At 45.5% G+C, this 19738-nt stretch overlaps 1 protein-coding gene across 1 annotated transcript in view; it reads left to right on the top strand.

Moving 5' to 3' along the window:
- The first annotated feature begins 1203 nt into the window (after positions 1-1203).
- Positions 1204-19738, top strand: part of FAM131B (family with sequence similarity 131 member B) — a 29517-nt gene continuing 10982 nt past the window's right edge. Inside the window, exons 1-2 of the mRNA XM_086882622.1 lie at positions 1204-1496; positions 19372-19481. Of these exons, the coding sequence (XP_086738748.1) occupies positions 1469-1496; positions 19372-19481 (138 nt within the window). The 5' untranslated portion in view covers positions 1204-1468. The remainder of the gene's footprint in view (positions 1497-19371; positions 19482-19738) is intronic.

Here is a 19738-nt window from a genome sequence, read left to right as displayed (position 1 = left end):
TTTCAGGGAGTGGAGGTGGAAGAAGTAGACCGGGGAGAGTCCGTGGTGCTGCGGAAGCAGGCCAGGAGGACACATGCCACAAATGCCACAAATGCCTGTTGCTGGTGCCATCAGGTGAGAAGAATTTGGGCTGTGAAGGGAGCTGACCTATCCACACCTTCTCCATCTGCAGAGATCCCTCCTCACTGCCACGTTAGCGGGGAGGACGTGGGAAAGGCCTCAGCGATCATCCTTAATGCTGGTTTGTTTCCTTCCCCGTTATGCGGTGCCAGGGGCAGAGGCCGGGCGGCGCCGCTCGCCTGATCCCTGCGGCCCGGAGCCCCGGGGGCGGATCGGACCGCGGGGAACCTCCGTCCTCCCGCCGGATCGCTGCCGGGGCCGCTCCGCGGGCCGCCTGCCCCTCGGCAGCACCCGCAGTAGCCGCGGGCATGGCTGCGGCGGCACCGGCACCGGCACCGGCACCGGCACCGGCACCGCACCGGCACCGCACCGGCACCGCACCGGCACGGCGCCGGGCCGGCTCAGCCGCGCGGGAGCGCGCCGGGCGCGCCCCGGGGGAGGCGCGGCGCGGCCGCTGGGGGGCTGCCGGTAACTGAGTCGGGTCCGCAAGTGTAGTTACCGGGAAACCGCGCCCGCCCCGCCTCCATCCATCCATCCTTCCATCCATCCTTCCATCCATCCATCTATCCATCCGTCCATACATCCGTCATCAGCCCCTCGATGCTACTGCTTCTCCTTACGGAGACGCACCCGCCGCTCACCCACCTCCCCCCCTCCCCACTCGCTTTACTCTTACGGGGACGCGCCCGCTGCCCACCCGCCTCCCCCCTCCGCTCCCGGCCTGCGGCACCGCCCGCCGCTCACCTGTGCCCGCCCCGCCCCGCTCCCCCGGCGGGCGGGAGGGGCTCCGCGCCGCCCCCCGCTCCGAGCGCATCCCGCGCTGTCCCGTCCTGCCCGCCCGCCCGCCGGGGCCCCTCCTCTCCGCCCCGCCGCCGGCCCGTCCCGCGCTCCCCGCGGGCAGAGGGGCGGCCCGGCCGGCCCGGCGCTGCCTCCCCTCCCCGGGCCGCGGAGGGCGGCAGCCAATCGGCGCGGCGCTGCCGGCCGAGCTGTTTACCCAATCTCAGCCCGCCCCCCGTCGGGGAGCCGGCAGCGGGGGGCGGGCGGGCAGCGGGGGCTCGGCGGCGGCACCGGCGGGGCCGCGGCAGCGCACGGGGAGCCGCGCGGGGCGCGGAACAAAGCGCGGAGGCGCGGCGGGGGCAGATGACAGCCTGGCCCGCGGGCTCCCCGCCTCGCCCCGGCGGGGGCACCCCGCGCTCCTACCTGACCATGACCCCGCGCCGCTCCCCGCTGGGCCAGCCCGGCGTTTCCCGCTGAAGGGACCGGCTCCTTTCCGACCTCCGCCGCTGCCCGCCTTCTCCGCCTACTCGCTGCTGAGGCTGCCGCCTCTCCCCGGAGCCCCGCCGGAGTGATGGGCTGCATCGGATCCCGCACCGTGGGTAAGGCGTTGGCGGGGACGGCGCCAGAGGATGCTCGGGCAGCCGCGGCCCCCGCCCGGGGAGCGGCACGGCAGCCCCGGCAGGGCGGGCGGCGGGTCGCCCCTCGCAGCCCCCTCCCGGCTGCCCGTGCAGCGCCATTAGCTGCCTGCGACCCTTCCCCACCTCGCTCTCCCGTGGCGTGGCGGGGCTCCGTGGCGGAGCCGCTGGCCTAGGTGCTGGCAGCGGGGCGGCGGGACGTGCCCGGGGCCGGGGGTCGTGTGCCCGTGTCACCCGTGACGAAAGGTCGCCGAACATGTGGGTCAGTGCGGCGCCTCCGGAGAAGGGGGTGGGTGCGGGGCGTGCCGTGCCGTGCCGTGCCGTGCCTCCCGAAGCGGGATCAGGCGGCCGGCGCTGCCTCCTTTGCTCGGTAAGGGTTTATTGTTATCCGAGGATACAGAACGCTGCATGATCTGCACGTCTTCTTGTCTCCCCCTTACCCCTGCGTAGACTTCAATGGAGGAGAGCGACCAAAACTGAATCCCTTCCCTCTCGCAGAGCTATTGCGAGGGGACACGGGGAGGGATCGCATCCTTCCACTGGGCCACGCCATGCACATTTTTAACCAAAAGATCCCAAGCCTTCAGGCTATGTAACCCAGCTCTCCTCTCCTACACACATGCAGATACCGAGAGGTCTCTTGATCTTTAAGCACAGGTATCTACAGGTAAACACAGCATCCTGGGCACACTTTCTTCCCTTCAGGAATTTTCTTTTTTCTGTGCAAACCACAGGTACAGCTCTATCAGTTACAGGGGGATATAAAATTCAATATGCCAAAAGAATCTCTGAGAGCAAAACAGACTTCATTTGGCAGTACATCTCTCTCTCTCCCGAGCCGGTCCACTCTGTCTCTCCCAAGTGTACGTGGGCATCTGTGGGAAAAGGAGATCTCTGAGGACATCAGAATTGCACCACTGCTCCAGATGGAGGGACTGTGTCACCCCAGAGTAAATCCGAGGGACTATGTCGAAGCCTGGTGCTGTGACACTTCTTGTCTCAGTGGGAAAGCCCTTTGTGAGCACTTGCAGGGAACCATCTACTCCTGCAGCAGCAAACTTTAAATTACAGAATCCAGTTTCTACTTTGGGAATTAATTCCTGTATCTAGCCTATGTCTCTGAGCGGTCTCAAATGTCCTTATGACCTAGAGAAATCTCTTACGTGTCCACATGGCAAAGATCATTGCAATATTTCCCTTGAGATTCTTCAAGCTCACCTGGATCACTGTCTCTGTAGCATATCAGGACATGTATTGCCTCCATCTCCTGCCTTGCCCTTATCCTGCACACACCCACACTGCTGAGGACATCGTTGTCCTGTTAGCCGGGTAATTATTGATACACCTTTTATTGATGTGTGTCTGAACTGGCAGCGGTAATTCTTGGTCTCTCTTCCCACAATGCTGTTGAAATAAAGAGCAGACATGCATTTAGTAACATCCACTCTCCACTCCAAAATGTGGTTAAGCTGTAGTACAAACTACAGGTGTTTGTTCCTATGCATGGCAGCGTTTTTATGATCTGTGACTTGGAATCTGTGTTACAAAGAAACCGCTGGTATAACTGAGCTGTTGCAAGTGACATTCTCATATGAGATTATATGTATGTTTATATATTTATTTATAAGTGTCATACAGTTGTGTGGGCATAGATGAAATCAGAAAATAGCATCTATGCTGTGTCGATGAGATAATGACAGCTGAAAATTCACTTTGCAAATTGCAGTCCTTCAATACAGACCTTAATGGTACAGATGTTTGACTTCTCATACGGTAGAGATTTTTGGTTGGTGTGATACACGTTCATTCTTGATGGTGATAGCTCAGTGAACTTTAGGGACCTATTTATACAGTTTACTGAGGAGTTTTTCTTGCCCTGGTGTAATGAAGGCGTGGGCTAAGGGGGGATTGCACAAGTAAGATTCTGGTCTCTGTGGGAGTCAGATATGAATGTAGTAATAGTGCGTGATGCCTGCTTCGTGTGAAACTTTCCCATTGCTTTGCTTTAGAAGGGGCTTATTCTCTTGTCAGTCCTAGAGGCTGGATTTAGTGAAGGCGGGATCCTTGGGTTTTATTTGGACTACTCCACCTAAGGAATTTTGTTCAGAACAATTCTTACTTGGCAACCTAGATTTTTGGCTCCAGCCTTCCTGGAGTTATCGAAAGGATTCTTCAGACGTATTTTGGGAAATCAGTGCTTTGAAGTACTAGGTCTGAGCAGTAGGATGTGGTTGGGAACTAACATCCTAGCGTGAGCAGAGCTTTGTGTTCTCTCTTCCAAGTGTATCTGGTTAGATTTTTGCAGGATTAGTTCAGTATACAGGCACTGTATTGCCTTGCCAAGACCAGGAAGGTCCTAGAGAAAGGAATGCTATGCTTGTATTGGTTTTACCTTGGAATTTGCGTAGAGCAGATTTTGAACTCAGAATTCAAGAGGTTTTAATTAGTGATAGAAAGCTCATAATCAGTCACATTTAGTTTATTCACCACACAAGGGCCAGTGCAGGATTGTGCCCTGAGCTTGCTCCAGGCCTTTTTCCATTCCAATTTTAAGCAAGCCACATGATTTCTTCATCTCCCGCAGGGATGTTTTACTATGATCTAGTTAGATGTCATAGTTTGCACATGTTTAGTGATGTGCAACTTTACATTTTCTTTCCTAAATATGAGTTTTCTGGTCATTTCTCCCTGGGGAAAAGTAATTGAGAGGGTCATAACAGAGCAGCTCCATATGTGATAATTTGAAGTACAGTCATAGACAATCTTTAAATTTTATAGAGGACAACAGAACGGCAATGATCACATTATTATTTCCTAAGGTATGAAAAAAGCTGAAAAGTGATCTTAAAAGGCTAACCTGATATCCAATCACCTTCAAGTCACTTCTCAATGTCATGCATGTGCTTTGTGTAACATGGCATGACAGCAATTACTCAGTGAGAACTGCAGGTGGCTTCTTCCTCTGGTAATGGCTACAAGTCATGTCTGTGTGTTGGTGATAACCCATCATGGTTTCTAGAAAGCTGCCTAGAAACTCTCATCACAGCTGAGTCTCAGTTTCAGGGAATGTAGAGAAGAATTTCCACTGAGGTTGCTGGACAGTAAAGGCTGTAAAATCCAGCTAGGAACTTGTAGACGCTTGAGTGCCAACCAACTGAATGCCAAAGATCAGCTTGATTGTTGTCAGTAACTGAGCCAAGTTTAGGGTTTCAGGTCTGCATAGGTGTCTGAGTGCAAGTGGACCTTTGACTACAGCTTAGACATCTCTTCACACTGGCTGTTCTGATTAGTGTGGCAAGGTTTCTCTTAATTCCTTGAATGGATTTAAATTAATAGAAAGCTCAAGCCTGTTACGCTCAAGATTGCTGTCTCTTTTTTCCCAGTGATTTCTCTGATTTCTCTCATGCCTTTGCACAGAAGCCTGCAGCAAACATGTTTTGTGAATGTGATGTAAAATGGTGGGAGAACATTCCAAGACATTAAAAACTAATAGTACTTTTGGGGTGTGAGAGAAGAGAAACTAGAGTTTCTCACACTAAGTGTCAGTAAAAACTTTGTAACTGTGAGAACTGTCAAGTGCTGTAAGGGGATTCCCAGGGAGGTTGTTCAGTATCCATTCTTTGAGGTTTTCAAGACCAGACTGGATAAAGCCCTGAGTAATCTGATCTAACCTTATGGCTGACTGCTTTGAACTGGAGTTTGCACTTCAGGAAGTGCCTTCCAATCCAATTATCCTGTGATCCTATGCTTAGGATCTAAACTCTGGAGTGGTTGCCTCTCTGAGTCAGGTTGGACCCACTGCTTTAGTCTTGCTCTGCCAGAGGACCCCGAGTCTTCTACATGTCATTAATACACTCCTACATGTTGTCCCCATCACCACTTTCCTTTAGCTACTGAGAGTGCCATGTGTGACAGAATTGCTCACCATGATAACCCCAGCTGCCAGCTGAAGTCCTCTCCGTGTGTTTTTGGTCTGGCAGTTTTGCAAGAACCAGCCCAAGTGACAGCTAGGCTCGTGCACCGAGCATCAGTCACTGGCCCTGCAGACTCTTCACTGTTCAGGCTCTGTCTCAGATGTGACCTGCCAAAGCCAGGTGCCTGGCTTGCTGGGCTCCCCTTCACAAGGAATGGTCAGTGTCCTGCCAGAGGCGGGAGTACGTACATCGTATGTTGCTTTCCCACTGGATGGTCTATGCCAAGTGTAAATGAGTGGCTCAGAGCACCCACGGCAGGAGAGATGGAGCAAAAGACCACCCACTCCTAATCCAGCCACTTTAGATTCAGCAGAGTGGGAGCAGGGGTAGGAGGCTGACAGCAGAGGGGTAAAGCAGCTGGAGCAAGCAGTGCACATCCCCTGCATTTTTCTCCTTACTCATCCCCTCCACTGATCTGTAGGTGTGTGAGGTGAGATCTGTGGTCTACACACTCGGAGTGTGAAAAAGTGAGACATCCCCTCTGCATACGTACCTCACACGTACCAAGTGTGTGTCGAGGTGTCCGATTCCTTCCTCCTTCGCCTTCAACATCTCAGTGAGTCCGTGAAAAGGAATAGAGGGAGGGAGAAGCCTCAGAAAGGAGATGGTAATGCAGAATGAAACTGAGTCATGAAAGTAGGGACATTTTCATTTAGTTGCATGCACACAGGTGGAAGGGGAAGGAGCACAGGGCTCTGTGTAGAAACTGTAGGTGATGTGAGTAAAAGAGTGGGAATTCATGAAAAGGGGCATCTGGGTTTGTCTTGTTCCTCTCTTACTTGGGATAGAGACAAACAGAGGGACAAAGGAACACCTTCCAGATCAGATTGCTTAGGGGTTGGTCTCACTTCACTGCTTGTATTTCTTCTCAGTCTGGCTTTTCCTCTTTCGAGCAATTCTCAATCTGATCTCTTAGAAACTCAAGTAAAGAGCTCAGGGATGAGAGCTTGTTTCTGGCAGTAAGATTCTGAGCAGAGACCATCTCCCAGACCTAGCAGCCAGTTGTCCTGAAGGGACAAACACCTGTACACCTGTACAAACAGGTGATCTCTGAGACCTCCCTCTCTCGTCAGAGTTTCTGAAGTACAGGTGAGTGGTTTCAAAGTTGTGGTGGGGAGAAGCTAGCAAAGAAGAATGACTGCATAAGCCTGGCTTTATAAGGAAACAGTCCTAAAAAAAGTGTGCAAGGTATGTATGTGTCAGAAACAGTCATTGAGAACAGAAATCAGTCTTTGGCATGTTGCTGATTGGCGTGAGACTTTAGTGTGTGTACAGTGCAGGAGATTGATTTGAGGAACAGAATGGGGAAGAGCATACCGACTTTGTGAACTCTTATGGACAGTAATATTGAAGGAATTATGAAAGAAATTACAAAGGAGCTGATGAAAAAATGGAAGTAATGAATTCATTGGCATGATACAGCTGGGAGTGTTAATTCTATAGACTGCTGTGTATTGAAGCAGAAGTGAACTAATCAATAAATGCTTTAGGCCTGCTTTCTTGGGGGAAAGTAGAAAAAATAGTTTCCAGCTTATTTAATAGGGTTATGCTCTCCAGCATCAAACAACTGTAATTTTAGACTGATACTTAAAACAACCAATTGAAGGTAATTCACAATCATGAGTTTTTAAGTGCCTGGATAAAAAGTCAAAGCTTTGTTTTATAAGGTTTTGAAATAGTGAAGAAGGCCTCAAGTGAAAAGCCGGGGCGTTAGCACAACTTTAAAGGTTTTGTGAGATGACATATGTATTTAATTTTATCAATTCATTAAGATTTCCAATAAAATATTAGAAGGACAATATACCAGTGAGAATGGGCTTATACAAAACAGAGCCTGTCAAGCTAATTTAATTTCATTTCTTTATGAGACTCCTTGCAGCCAAGTACTTCTCTGATAGAAGTACCTTTACCTACAATCGTGGTAACGGAGGTAAAATATGAGATTGGTAAAAGGTATAACCTCTAATCAGCTAGCAATCAGATTAGCACCACAAGATTATTAGTTAATATATGAGTACAGTACATTTTAAATGCATCTAAATTCAATAGATAGCAATATAGTAACAAGGAGAGAATCACTGTTGAAAAACTGTGGCTCTAATTTTGCCAAGTACCGTTTGATTTTAACATACTGCTCAAAATCCTCAGGGAGATCTAAAATACTGATAAACCTGGTAGGATCTGGAGTGACTGGAAGAACTGCTAAAAATGAAGGTAACAAATGAAAGGGATAAATCACTGATACAGAACAGTTTGATTCATTTTAAGTACTGACAGACTGTGTGTGTGTGTGTTTCATTCTAACCAAATATGAGTTCATATATCTAATGGCAGACTGTGGATAGTATTTACAGGACCAGAACTCTGTGTTAGAAAGCGGTCACACTAAATAAACTTACAGATACTGGAACTGGTAATCAGTAAATCAACAGCTACTACTGAGATGCTGCAGCCAAGGAAGCTGATGTGGTTCTTTGATCTTGAATATTGAACAGGAGGAGAGAAAAGCATATTTTCCTCTGCATTTGGCACATGTGAAAAAACTTATTTTTCATCTGCTTTGTCTAGTTCTATTATTATCCTTTTGAGAAATACTGAAAAACTGAAGCATGACAAGAAAATAAACACAGAACCGTGAATAAAAACTTACAGAAGTGAATTGATTACAGTCTTTAAGTGTTTCACTGAAGAAAAAAAACACCTCAAAGTCATTTGACTCTTCAACCTAGTAGAAAACTGTTAAGATGTGATAGGAGAATGGCAGGTACATTCAGATTGGAAATGAGGCAAAAATCAAAAAGTAAAAATACTGAACTATAGGGATAATTTACTGAGAGTTGTACTGAGCCCTCTTTCACATGAACACAATAAAATCAAGATTTTGAAAAATGCTCTAGTTCAAGCCCAGCAACAGAAATTAACAAGGGAAGACATTTAGCCTCTATTATTTTAAGGAGATTAGATTAGATGATCAGGATGTTTCTCTGTGAGTTTAAGTGTGACATGTTCTCGAGTCCAGGAGTATACCAGACTTTTAAATGAAACATATTTTTATATCCCAGAATGAATGTGGTTGTATTTGCAGATGCTGATCAAACATGGCTCATGGGGAAAGTTTCAGTTCCAAATTTCTAAAGTGTGCTGGAGAAAACAGTTTGGTGACCCAAATGGTGAACATATGGATTGACATTCCACATGGGAAAAGGAGTTTTAGGGTTTGTACTACTGGCCATTTATGTTTGCTGGCCAGGATGGTGACAGAAAGCTGTGGCAGCCAGAGGAAGATCAAAGAGGCTGTGAAGGCAGGAAGCTCGGCAGGCTGCAGATTAAATGTTTACTTCAGCAGCTATTCAAAGAGCCTGTAAAAGGCAAATAACTTGCCTTTTGCAATGGCTAGGAGGACTTAGTGCACGGTGTTACTACTAAAGAGGCTTCAGCTGACTCAGATTAAGACCATAGCAGAACATCACAACCCTCTGCCCCCAGCCTCAAAAGCCCAACAATTTTTTATCTGTTCATTCTGGAAGAAGTTGTGGAACTTTATCCTGTGGAACTTTTCCTTGTTGGAGGTGCATCACATCAGTTTCAAATCAGAGCCTCAGTGAGGCTGTAGAGCAGGTAGACAAAAGAGTGGTCAGATGAGATTCATTGAAGGCTTCTGGAGAAGTTTGAGGCTGAAAGAGCTGAACTGCAGATTGTTATCTGTAATGACTTACAGTTGCTTTGGTACAAGAAGATTGGAAGGTAGATAGTGTGATGCCAGTTTTTAAAATGATTTTGAGATCTGGAAAACTACAAGCTAGTAAACAAGATCTGCCTATGTGGCAAGCTGATAAACTTTCCTCTGAAAAACAGAATTGGTGCACGCGTGGACACACAGGATGTACTGAGAAAGAGTTAACCCCACTGTTGTTAGTGGATATCACAATTTATAAGTCTGAGAAGAGGTCAACAAGCAATATTAACAGAGGAGGTCCAGTGGCAATAGTCCACTTGGATTTGCAAAACACATTTGTCAAGGTCACTCACCCCAGGCTGTTAAAAGACACGAATCTGCTGTTGAATCAGAGAAGTTCCTTAAGTAGCTGGGTAAAGACAGGAAACAAGGATTAGCATGAAATGTCAGCTTTTCACAGAGATATTTTTTCAAGATTTGTGCATATCCATAAACGATATGAAAAAGGGGGAGGGATACATAATGAGGTAACAAAGTACGACAATAAAGTAATCATTTGGGGCAGCAGGCAGAAAACTGCATGGAGCAATTTGAAAAAGGATTTCACAATATCGAATTATTAGGTCATTTGGTTTCACAATATCGAATGACATAAATTATGGGTGAAATTTGATGTGGATAAATGTAAGAGGATGCACACAGGCAAAGCAATTCTAGAGTTACATTTGCAATGATGGAGGTTCTGAGTTCACTATTACCATGCAGGAACGAGATCTTGTGGTTATAATGTGCGGCTTAATGCTTAGTACCACTAAAAAATGCCAATCAAATGTTAGCAATTAGGAGAAGATTAGGAGAAAAAAATGAGAAACAGCATTATACTATGCATTTATCCATATGGTTCCATCATTTTGATATTTTATAATGCGTTGACCCTAATGCTCTATTCTCATTTCAAGAAGGTCATAATCAAACTAGAAAAGATTCAGAAAAGGGCAGGAAAGACAATCAAAGGTATCGTGTGGATAATATGAAAGGAGCCATTTAAATAAGGATTTCTTAAGTATGGAAATGAGATGGTTAAGGATATGACAGATCTCTATAAAATCATTAATTTTCTCTGGGATAGGAACAGTATGGAGAAAATGGTGAGGGAAGACTATTTCAGTATCAATTTTAAAACAGAGTCTAAACATCAAATGAAACTAGCAAGTGGCAAGTTTAAAGCAAATAAAAGTCAGCACTTCCTCATGTAACAGAGAATTCAATTGTGGAAGTACTTGACAGGATGCTACGGGTACTAAAAGGCTTTTTTTTATCTTAGAAGTGAACAGATGAATCCTTTAAAAATTACTAAATACAGAGGCAATGTCTGTCTTGGGACCTGCTTAAGGTGTAAATTGTGACAGGTTAGGACAAATATTCTGGGGAAATATCGCTGCTGTTTCCCCTTTTTGAATTGTTTCCTGTCTTTCTTACCCATCCACTCCCACTTTAAGGACAAGCTTATAGCCATCCCAAACAAATATTAAATACCTCCTTTCCCACCAGTTCTCAAAAGAAGAAGAGAATGAAGAAAAGAAACCAGAGAGGAAAAAAAAGTCCAATCACTGAGGAGCCGGGGGTGGGAAGAAGAAAACAATAAGAAAAAAGAGCAAACTAACAGGCTAAAATCTGGAAAAAGGGGAACAGTGAGCAGAGAGCATCTCTGTATTTACAGGATATCCAGGAACTGGTAGGTGCTGCCTAGTGATGCTCTGCCCAGAGCACAGGAATAGAAATAGCACTGTTAGTTGCTGGGGTCTTGAGATTTCCTCCTCCTGGAGCTGGGCATATCCAGCTTGGTGAGGAACAGGATAATTGATAAAGAGGACCCAGAATTTTGTGGAAACTGTGCAAGTAAAGATTGGAGAAGTGCAGCCAGAATAAAAATTTTAAGTTCTGGAGGAGACAGAGCATTGGTGTGTGTGGTGTGCCAGTCTCCCTCCCTCTGACTTCAGAAAACACATGGCTTGGGGAGTCCTCTGAAGAAACTTGTACCTTTTGCTTGATGAAGGATTTTTCCAGCTGATACTCCAAGTAGTCCATTGAATTAGCTGGAAGTAGAAACTGGCAGTGGGGTTCTCCATTCTCTTCTGACAAAGAGTGGTCCTACAACCATGTGTCAGGGGTCTAAGGGGTTGTTAACCCCGTGTTTGGGTTTAAGGGAGAGGTTGAACAAATGATACCTATATAGCTGGCAGAGAGTGGTGACTGTTCCCTTGATGTGGCGTAGCCCTTGGAGATCAGAGGGGCCTCTTGAGCAGTAAGTACCCCCTGTGTGGGTGTGGATGCCCTCAGGGACAGTGGGGAAAATCATGGGGTGGGTTAGGGGTTGGTGTGATGGTGTTTGTGATGGTGAGGTGTGGCCTCACCTGAGCAGGTGCAGGGCTGGGCATTCGGTGCCTGCAGCTCTGCCTGGTGAGCTCAGCCCCTGCAGTCCCAGGGCCAGCAGCTCTTTGTCATTTTCCCCAGTGGCTTAGGGAGCTGTGGAGCTCTGACTGCTGAGGACACCTGAAGCCCTGGTGGTGGCTTTCTAGGATTGGGAAATTTCTCTTACTAGGTGTCTGCTGGAAATACAATACAGCAGAGAGGAAACAGACTAGGAGTTTCCTGGAGTGTGTGTAACAATTTCCAGACATAGCTGGTGAATGTGCCAGCTAGGGAAGGCACCTGCTGGACCTGTTGTTTGTGAACAGAGAAGGACTTGTGGGTGATGTGGTGTTTGGAGGCTGTCTTGGGCTTAGCCATCACAAAATGAGAGAGCTTTTGATTCTCAGAGCAGTAAGGAGCAGAGTCAGCAGAACTGCCACCTTGGACTTACGGAGGTCAGACTTTAACTTGTTTAGGAGACTGTTTCACTGAGTCCCTTAAGAGGCAGTCCTGAAGGGCAGAGAAGCACAGGAAGGCTGGACATTCTTCAAGAGGATATTCTAAAGGTGCAGAAGCAGGCTATCCCTGTGTGCTGAAAGATGAGCTGGTGGGGAAAAAGACCAGCCTGGCTGGACAGAGAGCTTTGTGTGAAACTCAGGAAATAAAGAGTGTTTTACCTTTGAAGAAGGGGCAGGTCGTTCAGGAAGATTACAAGGATGTTGTGAGGTAGTGCAGAGAGAAAATTAGAAAGGCCAAAGACCAACCAGAATTTAGTCTGACCACTGCCATAAAAGACAATAAAAATGTTTCTCTAAATGCATAAGCAGCCAAAGGAGGGCTAAGGAGAATTTTCATCCTTTATTGGTTGTGGAGGAAAACACAGGGACAAAAGATGAGGAAAGGGCTGAGGTATACACTTCGTTTTTTGGGGGAGAGTGGTGACAAGGAGTCAGCAGCCTCAGTGCTTCCTGTCTGGCTCTGACCACTGCTGCTGCCCCAAAACCAGATGCTACTTTGTGAGGACTGAGAAGTGTGTGATGGCTGTGGTGGAGAAAGGTGTAGCCACCTGGTTGTAAACTCTGGGGCTGCCAGGGTGATACCCCACAGGCAGGTAAGGAGGTGAGGCAGGTGAGTGGAGGTGGAAACCCACAGGCTGCCACTGCCCCCGTGTGCTGGTGTTTGGAGCAGGCTCTTGTTTTGTCCATTGCACAAAGAGGGACCAGGAGCATCCCTGAGGTGAGAAAGGTTCATTGTGTTCTGCTGGTCGAGGAGAACTGGGGTGGTTCTTCTTCCCCACTGTTAAGGATGAAACTACAGCATGAAGATGGCATGTCTAATAGTATTCCTGTGCTCCAGGACAGTGCCCACGTGACACGCTGGCTACAGAGGGATTAAAATTTAAACACCTATGGAGAGCAAGGTATGAAAATGCCTGCTGCGTGTTACTTCTGTAACGCTGGCCACAGGCCAGCCAGAGAGGGCTGCTACCTTGCTTCATATTGACGTTTTCATACTTACTGTGCTGAGTGAGGCCCCTGGGGACACATTCTCTGCACTTCAGAGAAGCAGTGAAGAATGAGGATAAGCCCGTCACCGCTGTTCATGCTGGCTGATACTTGTTCTGCAAATGAGACAGTACTCTGAGGTTTGGGGTTTTTTGAGTTTGTGTTAATTGGATGTGTTGCATTTTGCAGTACCTGCTTAGCCCAAATGACATGATGGCTTCTCAGAGCAGAGCTGCTTGTGTCTGGCATTGGGCTCTCTGCTCATCACCTTTTGCTTGAAAATGTGCAGTAGCCTTTAGTATTGGTTTGACAGTGTTTCCAGTCAAGAAGAAAAATGTAGGTGCTGTCGCTTTGTTCATTAATTCCATCTCCTAAACAGCTCTGGAAAGGGACCTACAATGCAGGGAGAGGTTACTGAAATTATCCAAATTCAAAGCAAAGATCCTGAGAAGTGCCCATCTGATTCCTAATCCTACAGACATGTCAGAGCTATAGGTGCTTCCATTTTCTATCAGAGATACCTTGTTTGTGGAGACCAAGACATTTCTGTGCTTTGATGAGCACCAAACTGTTCAGCTCTGTCTCCTCCACAAAAATAGGGTTTTTTCTGTTTTTCTTCCACAACTGACCCTGTTGGTAGGTGCCAGCAGCAGAGAACTCATTATTATGCTTCCTTACGCAGTATGAGCTAGAATTCTTACAGAGTTAGGTGAAAAACTTGGGTTGATGGATTTCTCAGCTTTACCTAAGAGAATTTGAGTGCTTCTTTCAGAGGTTCACCCCAGGGCCAGCTCCATTGACAAGAGGTTTATTCCTTTCCTTGATGACCTTTTAGATAGCTTTGATGGGCTCTGTGTAAAGCAGGCAGGGAGGGAGAAGATTTCTATGGTTATTCTAGCCACCCATCTGTCAGTCCTTCCCAGTAGCTTCAACTGCTTTAATTTCAACCACACTTGACAAGACATGATGATGCTGTGTTTGACAAAGATACACACTCCCACGAGTATTGTGAAAATTGGTATCAGAGAAAGAACAATTTAAAGACTGATCATAATTACTGCAATTACATTTGTTGTTTTCTTAGTTGTTCGGGGGAAAAAAGGGGGAATGGAAAAGAATAATTGAACCATTTGCTCTAAATATTCATCTTTACCAACATTAGCGTTGGTTACCAATATCAAATGACAAGGTTTCTACTCTCTGCTGGAAAGTAGCATTTGAGAAACAGAAGAAAGTGTGCTAAGGGGGGGATAATAGCAGTGCTGGAATTAATTAAAATGTTTCTTGTGTTAATTGGCATGACACATCAGAAAGCAAATAACGCAAATACTTGTTTGGTATGTGGTGTGTATCCTTCACCAGCAGGATGTTTGGAAGGGAGAAGCAAAATGTAAGACTCTCAAACTCTATTCACCTATTTGGTGTGGCACAAAGAGAAGACAAATTGGAGATGATGTTTAACATCCAGCACACAAGTTACAAACAATAGATTATTAATGGCTGCAGATGCAGATTAAAGTCATAGATGCAGAAGCCAAGTATGGACCTTGGTAAATGAACAAAATGCAGGCACAGGTACCAAATATAGAATTGATTAATGCACAGTGGAAATGGCAATCGAGAAAATGTCAGGAGGAGACCCAAGGAGAATGGGCTTCGTTAGATTAAGTTTTGAGTAATTCAAAACCAGGTGAATTTCTTAAGATCACAGAAATGCAAGGAAAATGAAAATATGTCCAAATAAGAAACTCAGTGTCTCTCCATGGTAAATTAAGGTATGTGGCAAAATGAGCTACAGAAATAGTAAAAAAGTAGTAATAATAGATCAGCAAGGTGAGGTGAAGTCATCCAGATGTTGGTTTTTTTTTTTATTTTTCCAGTGCATTCATCAAAATGATCACTTTACTTGGGAATGCTTACTGCACACATTCCCTAATTCCTGAGAGTCCAAAGTTATTATGCTCAAAAAACCCAAAATAAAGCAAGAAGCGGGGAAAAGGATATTTTCTTTCCCCCATGTTTTTTCCGTTTTAAGTGTTTTTCATCTTTATTATTTAGAAACTTGACTTAAAAATAAATCTTGTGTTTTACCTTAACAATACTGTAAGACAAAAAGGGATGATATTTTCTCCCAAAGGCTTAAATTACTTGAGTTGCAATGTTGCCTCAATTGTAATGGAGACATATTTTTCTTTTGAGTGTTTTTGCAGACTTTGTTTTTATCTAATTTGTGTTAAAAAATACAAAGCAGCCATGATCTGAAATAATGTGGCTTAATGTATTTTGACAGCTTTCATTTTCCCTCTCTGCTTCACCTAATCAGCTTACTACTTTTTCTTCAGCCATCTACTGAGTCTTCCAAAACAAGTATGAAATCTATGATGTTAAGAAAGCTCAAACCAAATAATAAATTTTTAAATAAAATGAAGACATCTTTTAAGAGTTCAATGAAAATTAATACCCTCTATATTCTTTCTATACACACTATACAGAAACAATGTCAAATCAGAAACCAGTTATCTTTCAACTTTCATCACCTCATTTCAGAACATCTATATGAGAAATTTGATAGCATGTTTATAAAAATTCCACTTTAAAATTAGTTTTATGACCCACTCATTTTAAAATTCTTATCAGCTCTATATGGAGAAGAGCAAATACTATTCTGTAAGAGGCGATTGATCATAGAATTACAAATGGAGTAATCATGATGATTATCAGAAGCTGGAATGGAAGATGGATGGGAGAAATTATATTGGAGAAGAAACATACCATTACAAAAGAAAAAAACTCTGTACTAATTGCAGGGAGAAAGAGGTTGACAAGAGACCGGTTAAAAAGAATACTAATTTACAAAGTACTGCTTTCATTTTCTCTTTCCCCACTTTACTCTCCATATTTTTTTCTGATTTTCCATGTTTATTTCCTTCCATCTGTCAGGGCAGAACTTGTTTTTTCATGTCTTGGTCTAACATGGGTTAATGTTGCTCTTGCTATTTCTAGCAGGAGAGAAAAAAACCCCACTAACCTTTATCCAACTTTCAATAAGAGAAAGTAATGTTGCCCCAGGCCCAACATCACTTAGAACACAGACATTTTCTTTTCAACCAGTGTGTGATGCTGTAACTTTTCAGCAGAAATGACTGCATTTAAAACAATTTAACAGATGTTAAAGAGTTATTTTCTCTCAATATATTTCTCTCTTAGTACCTGTGAAACTGTTTGGACCAATAATTTATTTTCAAAAATTATTCATTCTTTACAGAGCATGCAAAATCACATATTACTCATTCTTTTTCCCTGAGCTAGGTAGATGAGCTGTTTCAACTGGAAAGAAACATTAGTAAATAAATTCTGTAGTTCTTTAGTTTTGCTATTACAGGTGTAGAACAGGTGTGGACTTTGAGACAAATAATTGTTTGATGTTCTTCAACCATTTGATGCTGCCAGAATAGTATTAATATTCAGCCTGGACAAGAGAAAACTCCTGGGAGACCTTTTAGCACCTTCCAGTACCTAAAGGGGGCCTGAAAGCTGGGGAGGGACAACTTACACGGGCATGATTGTGCCAGGGGAGGTGGCTTCAGAATGGAAGAGGATTGGTTTAAATTTGACAATAAGAAGAAATTCTCTCCTGTGAGGATGGTGAGGCACTGGCACAGGTTGCCCAGAGAAGCTGCAGGTGCCCCATCTCTGGGAGTGTTCAAGGCCAGGTTGGACAGGGCTCTGAGTACCCTGGTCTAGAGAAAGGTGTCCTTGTCCGTGGCAGGGGGGTGAAACTGGATGTTATTTAAGGTCCCTTCCAGCCCAAACCATCCTGTGGTTCTGTGACTGTTTTCCACATTCTAACACTGGGAGAAAACCATCGGTGGGCTTGCAGCATTGAGAAAAAAGGCTGAGTGTCATTTGCTGAATGTGGGGGCTGTGGAGTCACCTGTGCTGAGCAAGAGGCTCCTCTTTCTTTGGCTGGGCTGGAGGTGTCTTTGCAGGGCGTGCCCAGAATGGTGCTGCAGCCTGCTTGCAGTGTGTGCCAGGGTGGCTCTAGACTTACAGAAGGGCCACAGCATGATGCTCAGAGAGAGCTGGGGGTACAGGGAAAGGACCTCGGGTAAACTGAGTTAAAACAGGCGTGACACTGTTACCTGCACTGAAGTGTTCTGTACAGGACCTTCTGCTCGGGAGAGCTGATGTCTCTCCTGCCCCTCCAGCATCCCTGTCTTCTTCACCTCCGTGGCAGGAGTTGCCCCAGCACTCCCCTTCTAGTGTGAAGGGTTGCAGATGTAGGGAAGGAGCACAGACAGGAAAAGGCAGCTGGATCCCAGTATGGAGGGGCAGGCTCCTGCTTTGCTCTTTGCACCAGTTTCATCCTCCCACTGACCTCAGCTCAGCCTGATCACAGTCAGCCCCTCCACTCCTTCCTCTCTAGAACTGCACTTCCTGGTAGTGCTCCCTCCTCCTTCCCTTTACCCCTTCCCTGTCCAGGGGTGCTGAGTACAAGTGTGTTCCATTCTAAGCCACAGCCAGACCTTACAGCTGATGCACCTGGGACTGTCAGCTGGGCTTTCACTGCTCTGCCTGGAACTTCCCTTTGCCACAGAGGCTTCTAGCCCTGGAAGCTCCACTTGGATGCCTATAATACAAGATAAGAGAGGTTCCCAGCCATGGTGGTATCAGGCAGCTCACAAGTGGCCTATTAAGCCTTGCTGCTCTTGCTTGAGTACAGAAATCCCCAGATGTGCCTCTGTTGCTTTGCTGGACTCCAGGTTGCCAGTCCAGTCAGTGGCAGTGCAGCCTGCAAGAGCTCAGTGGGGCCCAAAACATACATGTGCTTGTCAGGAAAACCAGCTAAGAGGATCACAGCCCTCAAAGGTGGTGCTTGTCATGCTTGTCATAGCCATGTCCTGCCTTCTCCTGAGGTCTGGCTGTGTATGACCTCGGTGCTTTGTAGCATGCAGAATTTCTTTTTCTTTTCAGTTCCTTGAGTTTTGCAAGGAGCTGCAACTCAGAGAGCAGCAGCTTTACTCAGCCTAATTAGAAACATATGGGGGATGCTATTAAAGCACTTGGTTCTAATGATCCTGATTTGGATGTGAAGGAAAAAATATCCCTTAGTTCTCTCAGAAATGGATCTTCCTGCACAGCAGAAGTTTGAGATGTGAAGGTGTGGTGGACACCCCAATATGCAAATAGCATTGTCTTTCTGATGTTTTTCATATTGCCATGTTTAGCCTTTTTAGGGGACAAAATCAGGTTTCTTGCATTTTGAATTCCAGCTGATGGATGCCTTAAGTGCCTCCTTGGCTCCTGCAGACCTGTGTGGGGTGGAGTGCAGCATCTCTCACCTGTCAGAAGATTTGTGCTGGGGAAGTGCAGTGATGAGCCCTCCGTAAATGTGCCAGGGCTGCTAGAATGAGCAAGGAGCTTTGCATATGTGGAGGAGAAATTTGCTATAAAGAGTAAAAAATAGGTTAGAAGACCACGAAAGTAGAACCATTCACATTCAATCCAAACAGACTAGACCTTGCTGAATTGATCCCAGGAAGAGATGATTATTTTGACAGCTACATTTCTTGACAGACTGTAGGAGGCTCAGGTTTAAGGACAGTACAATTGTTCCTTCTTGACATGGGAGCAAGTAACTGTAACCAGAGTTTGAGGATGGCACACAGGCTGAAGACACAGTAAATTGCTGACTTCACAGAGCAGTCCTGGTTACCTGTCTGACTACTAACATGTGCTTTTAAGCATTTAGTTTCACTTTCTAAATTTAATAATATTTATTTTTTTAATCTTAATAAAATTTTGTTATTTATATTTTATATTATTGTTATTTAAAATTTGAAATGTAATGGCAGGTATTAAAAAGGTCTTTTATCTTGCTGAGGATGACAAAGCAAAGGCTCCAGCAGCTCTAAACTGATGGCCAACCATAATGGTGAAATGCCTTTTTAAGGGATGATGGTTTAATATGAAAGGGAATATTAAAGAAGTTGGTTTTTTTCCCAGTCACACATCATTACTGGATGAATCTGTACTTTAGCTAAGCATGCATCATGCTTGAGGGAAACACAAGTGACTAGTTTTCATATGGAGATAGAAATATAATAGTTGATGATCAGGTACATGTGGTCTGATTAAAAATGGAATATTTGATTTAAGTCTGTTCTGGCCTTAAACTCAATGATTCTCCTGCTTGCTTAGTTGAGTTGGCTTAAGACTGATGGAACAAATTGTAGTGGCATTCAGAAGCCTGACCAGATGTGTTCCCACAGGAAACGAGGTGATTGCAGTAGACTGGAAGGGACTGAAAGATGTGGACCAAATCAATATGGACAGCACCAGTTCTCTGCATGGCAGCAGCTTCCATCGACCTTCCACTGAGGTGAGTGCCTGGCCCAGAGCTTTTTAGCCAAGGGGATGGGAGAGTTTGAATTCTGAGTTCAGAAATGGGTGTTGTGCATCACTGAGACAACATCTGTGAGAGGACTGGAATGCCAGTGAGCTCCTGAGGATCATACCTGGGTAGTTTGGCTTGCTCTGAATAGAACTGAGTCACTCCCTTCACAAGATCCATAGTGAGTAAGAATCTGCAAAGGAAAGTGCTTTTTAACCAGTCATGATGGGAGTGGAGCACAACAT

Source organism: Cyanistes caeruleus, chromosome 3 (assembly GCF_971803275.1).
Source record: "Cyanistes caeruleus chromosome 3, bCyaCae1.hap1.1, whole genome shotgun sequence".
Lineage (NCBI taxonomy): Eukaryota > Metazoa > Chordata > Aves > Passeriformes > Paridae > Cyanistes > Cyanistes caeruleus.
This window is presented reverse-complemented; position numbering and strand designations above follow the sequence as displayed.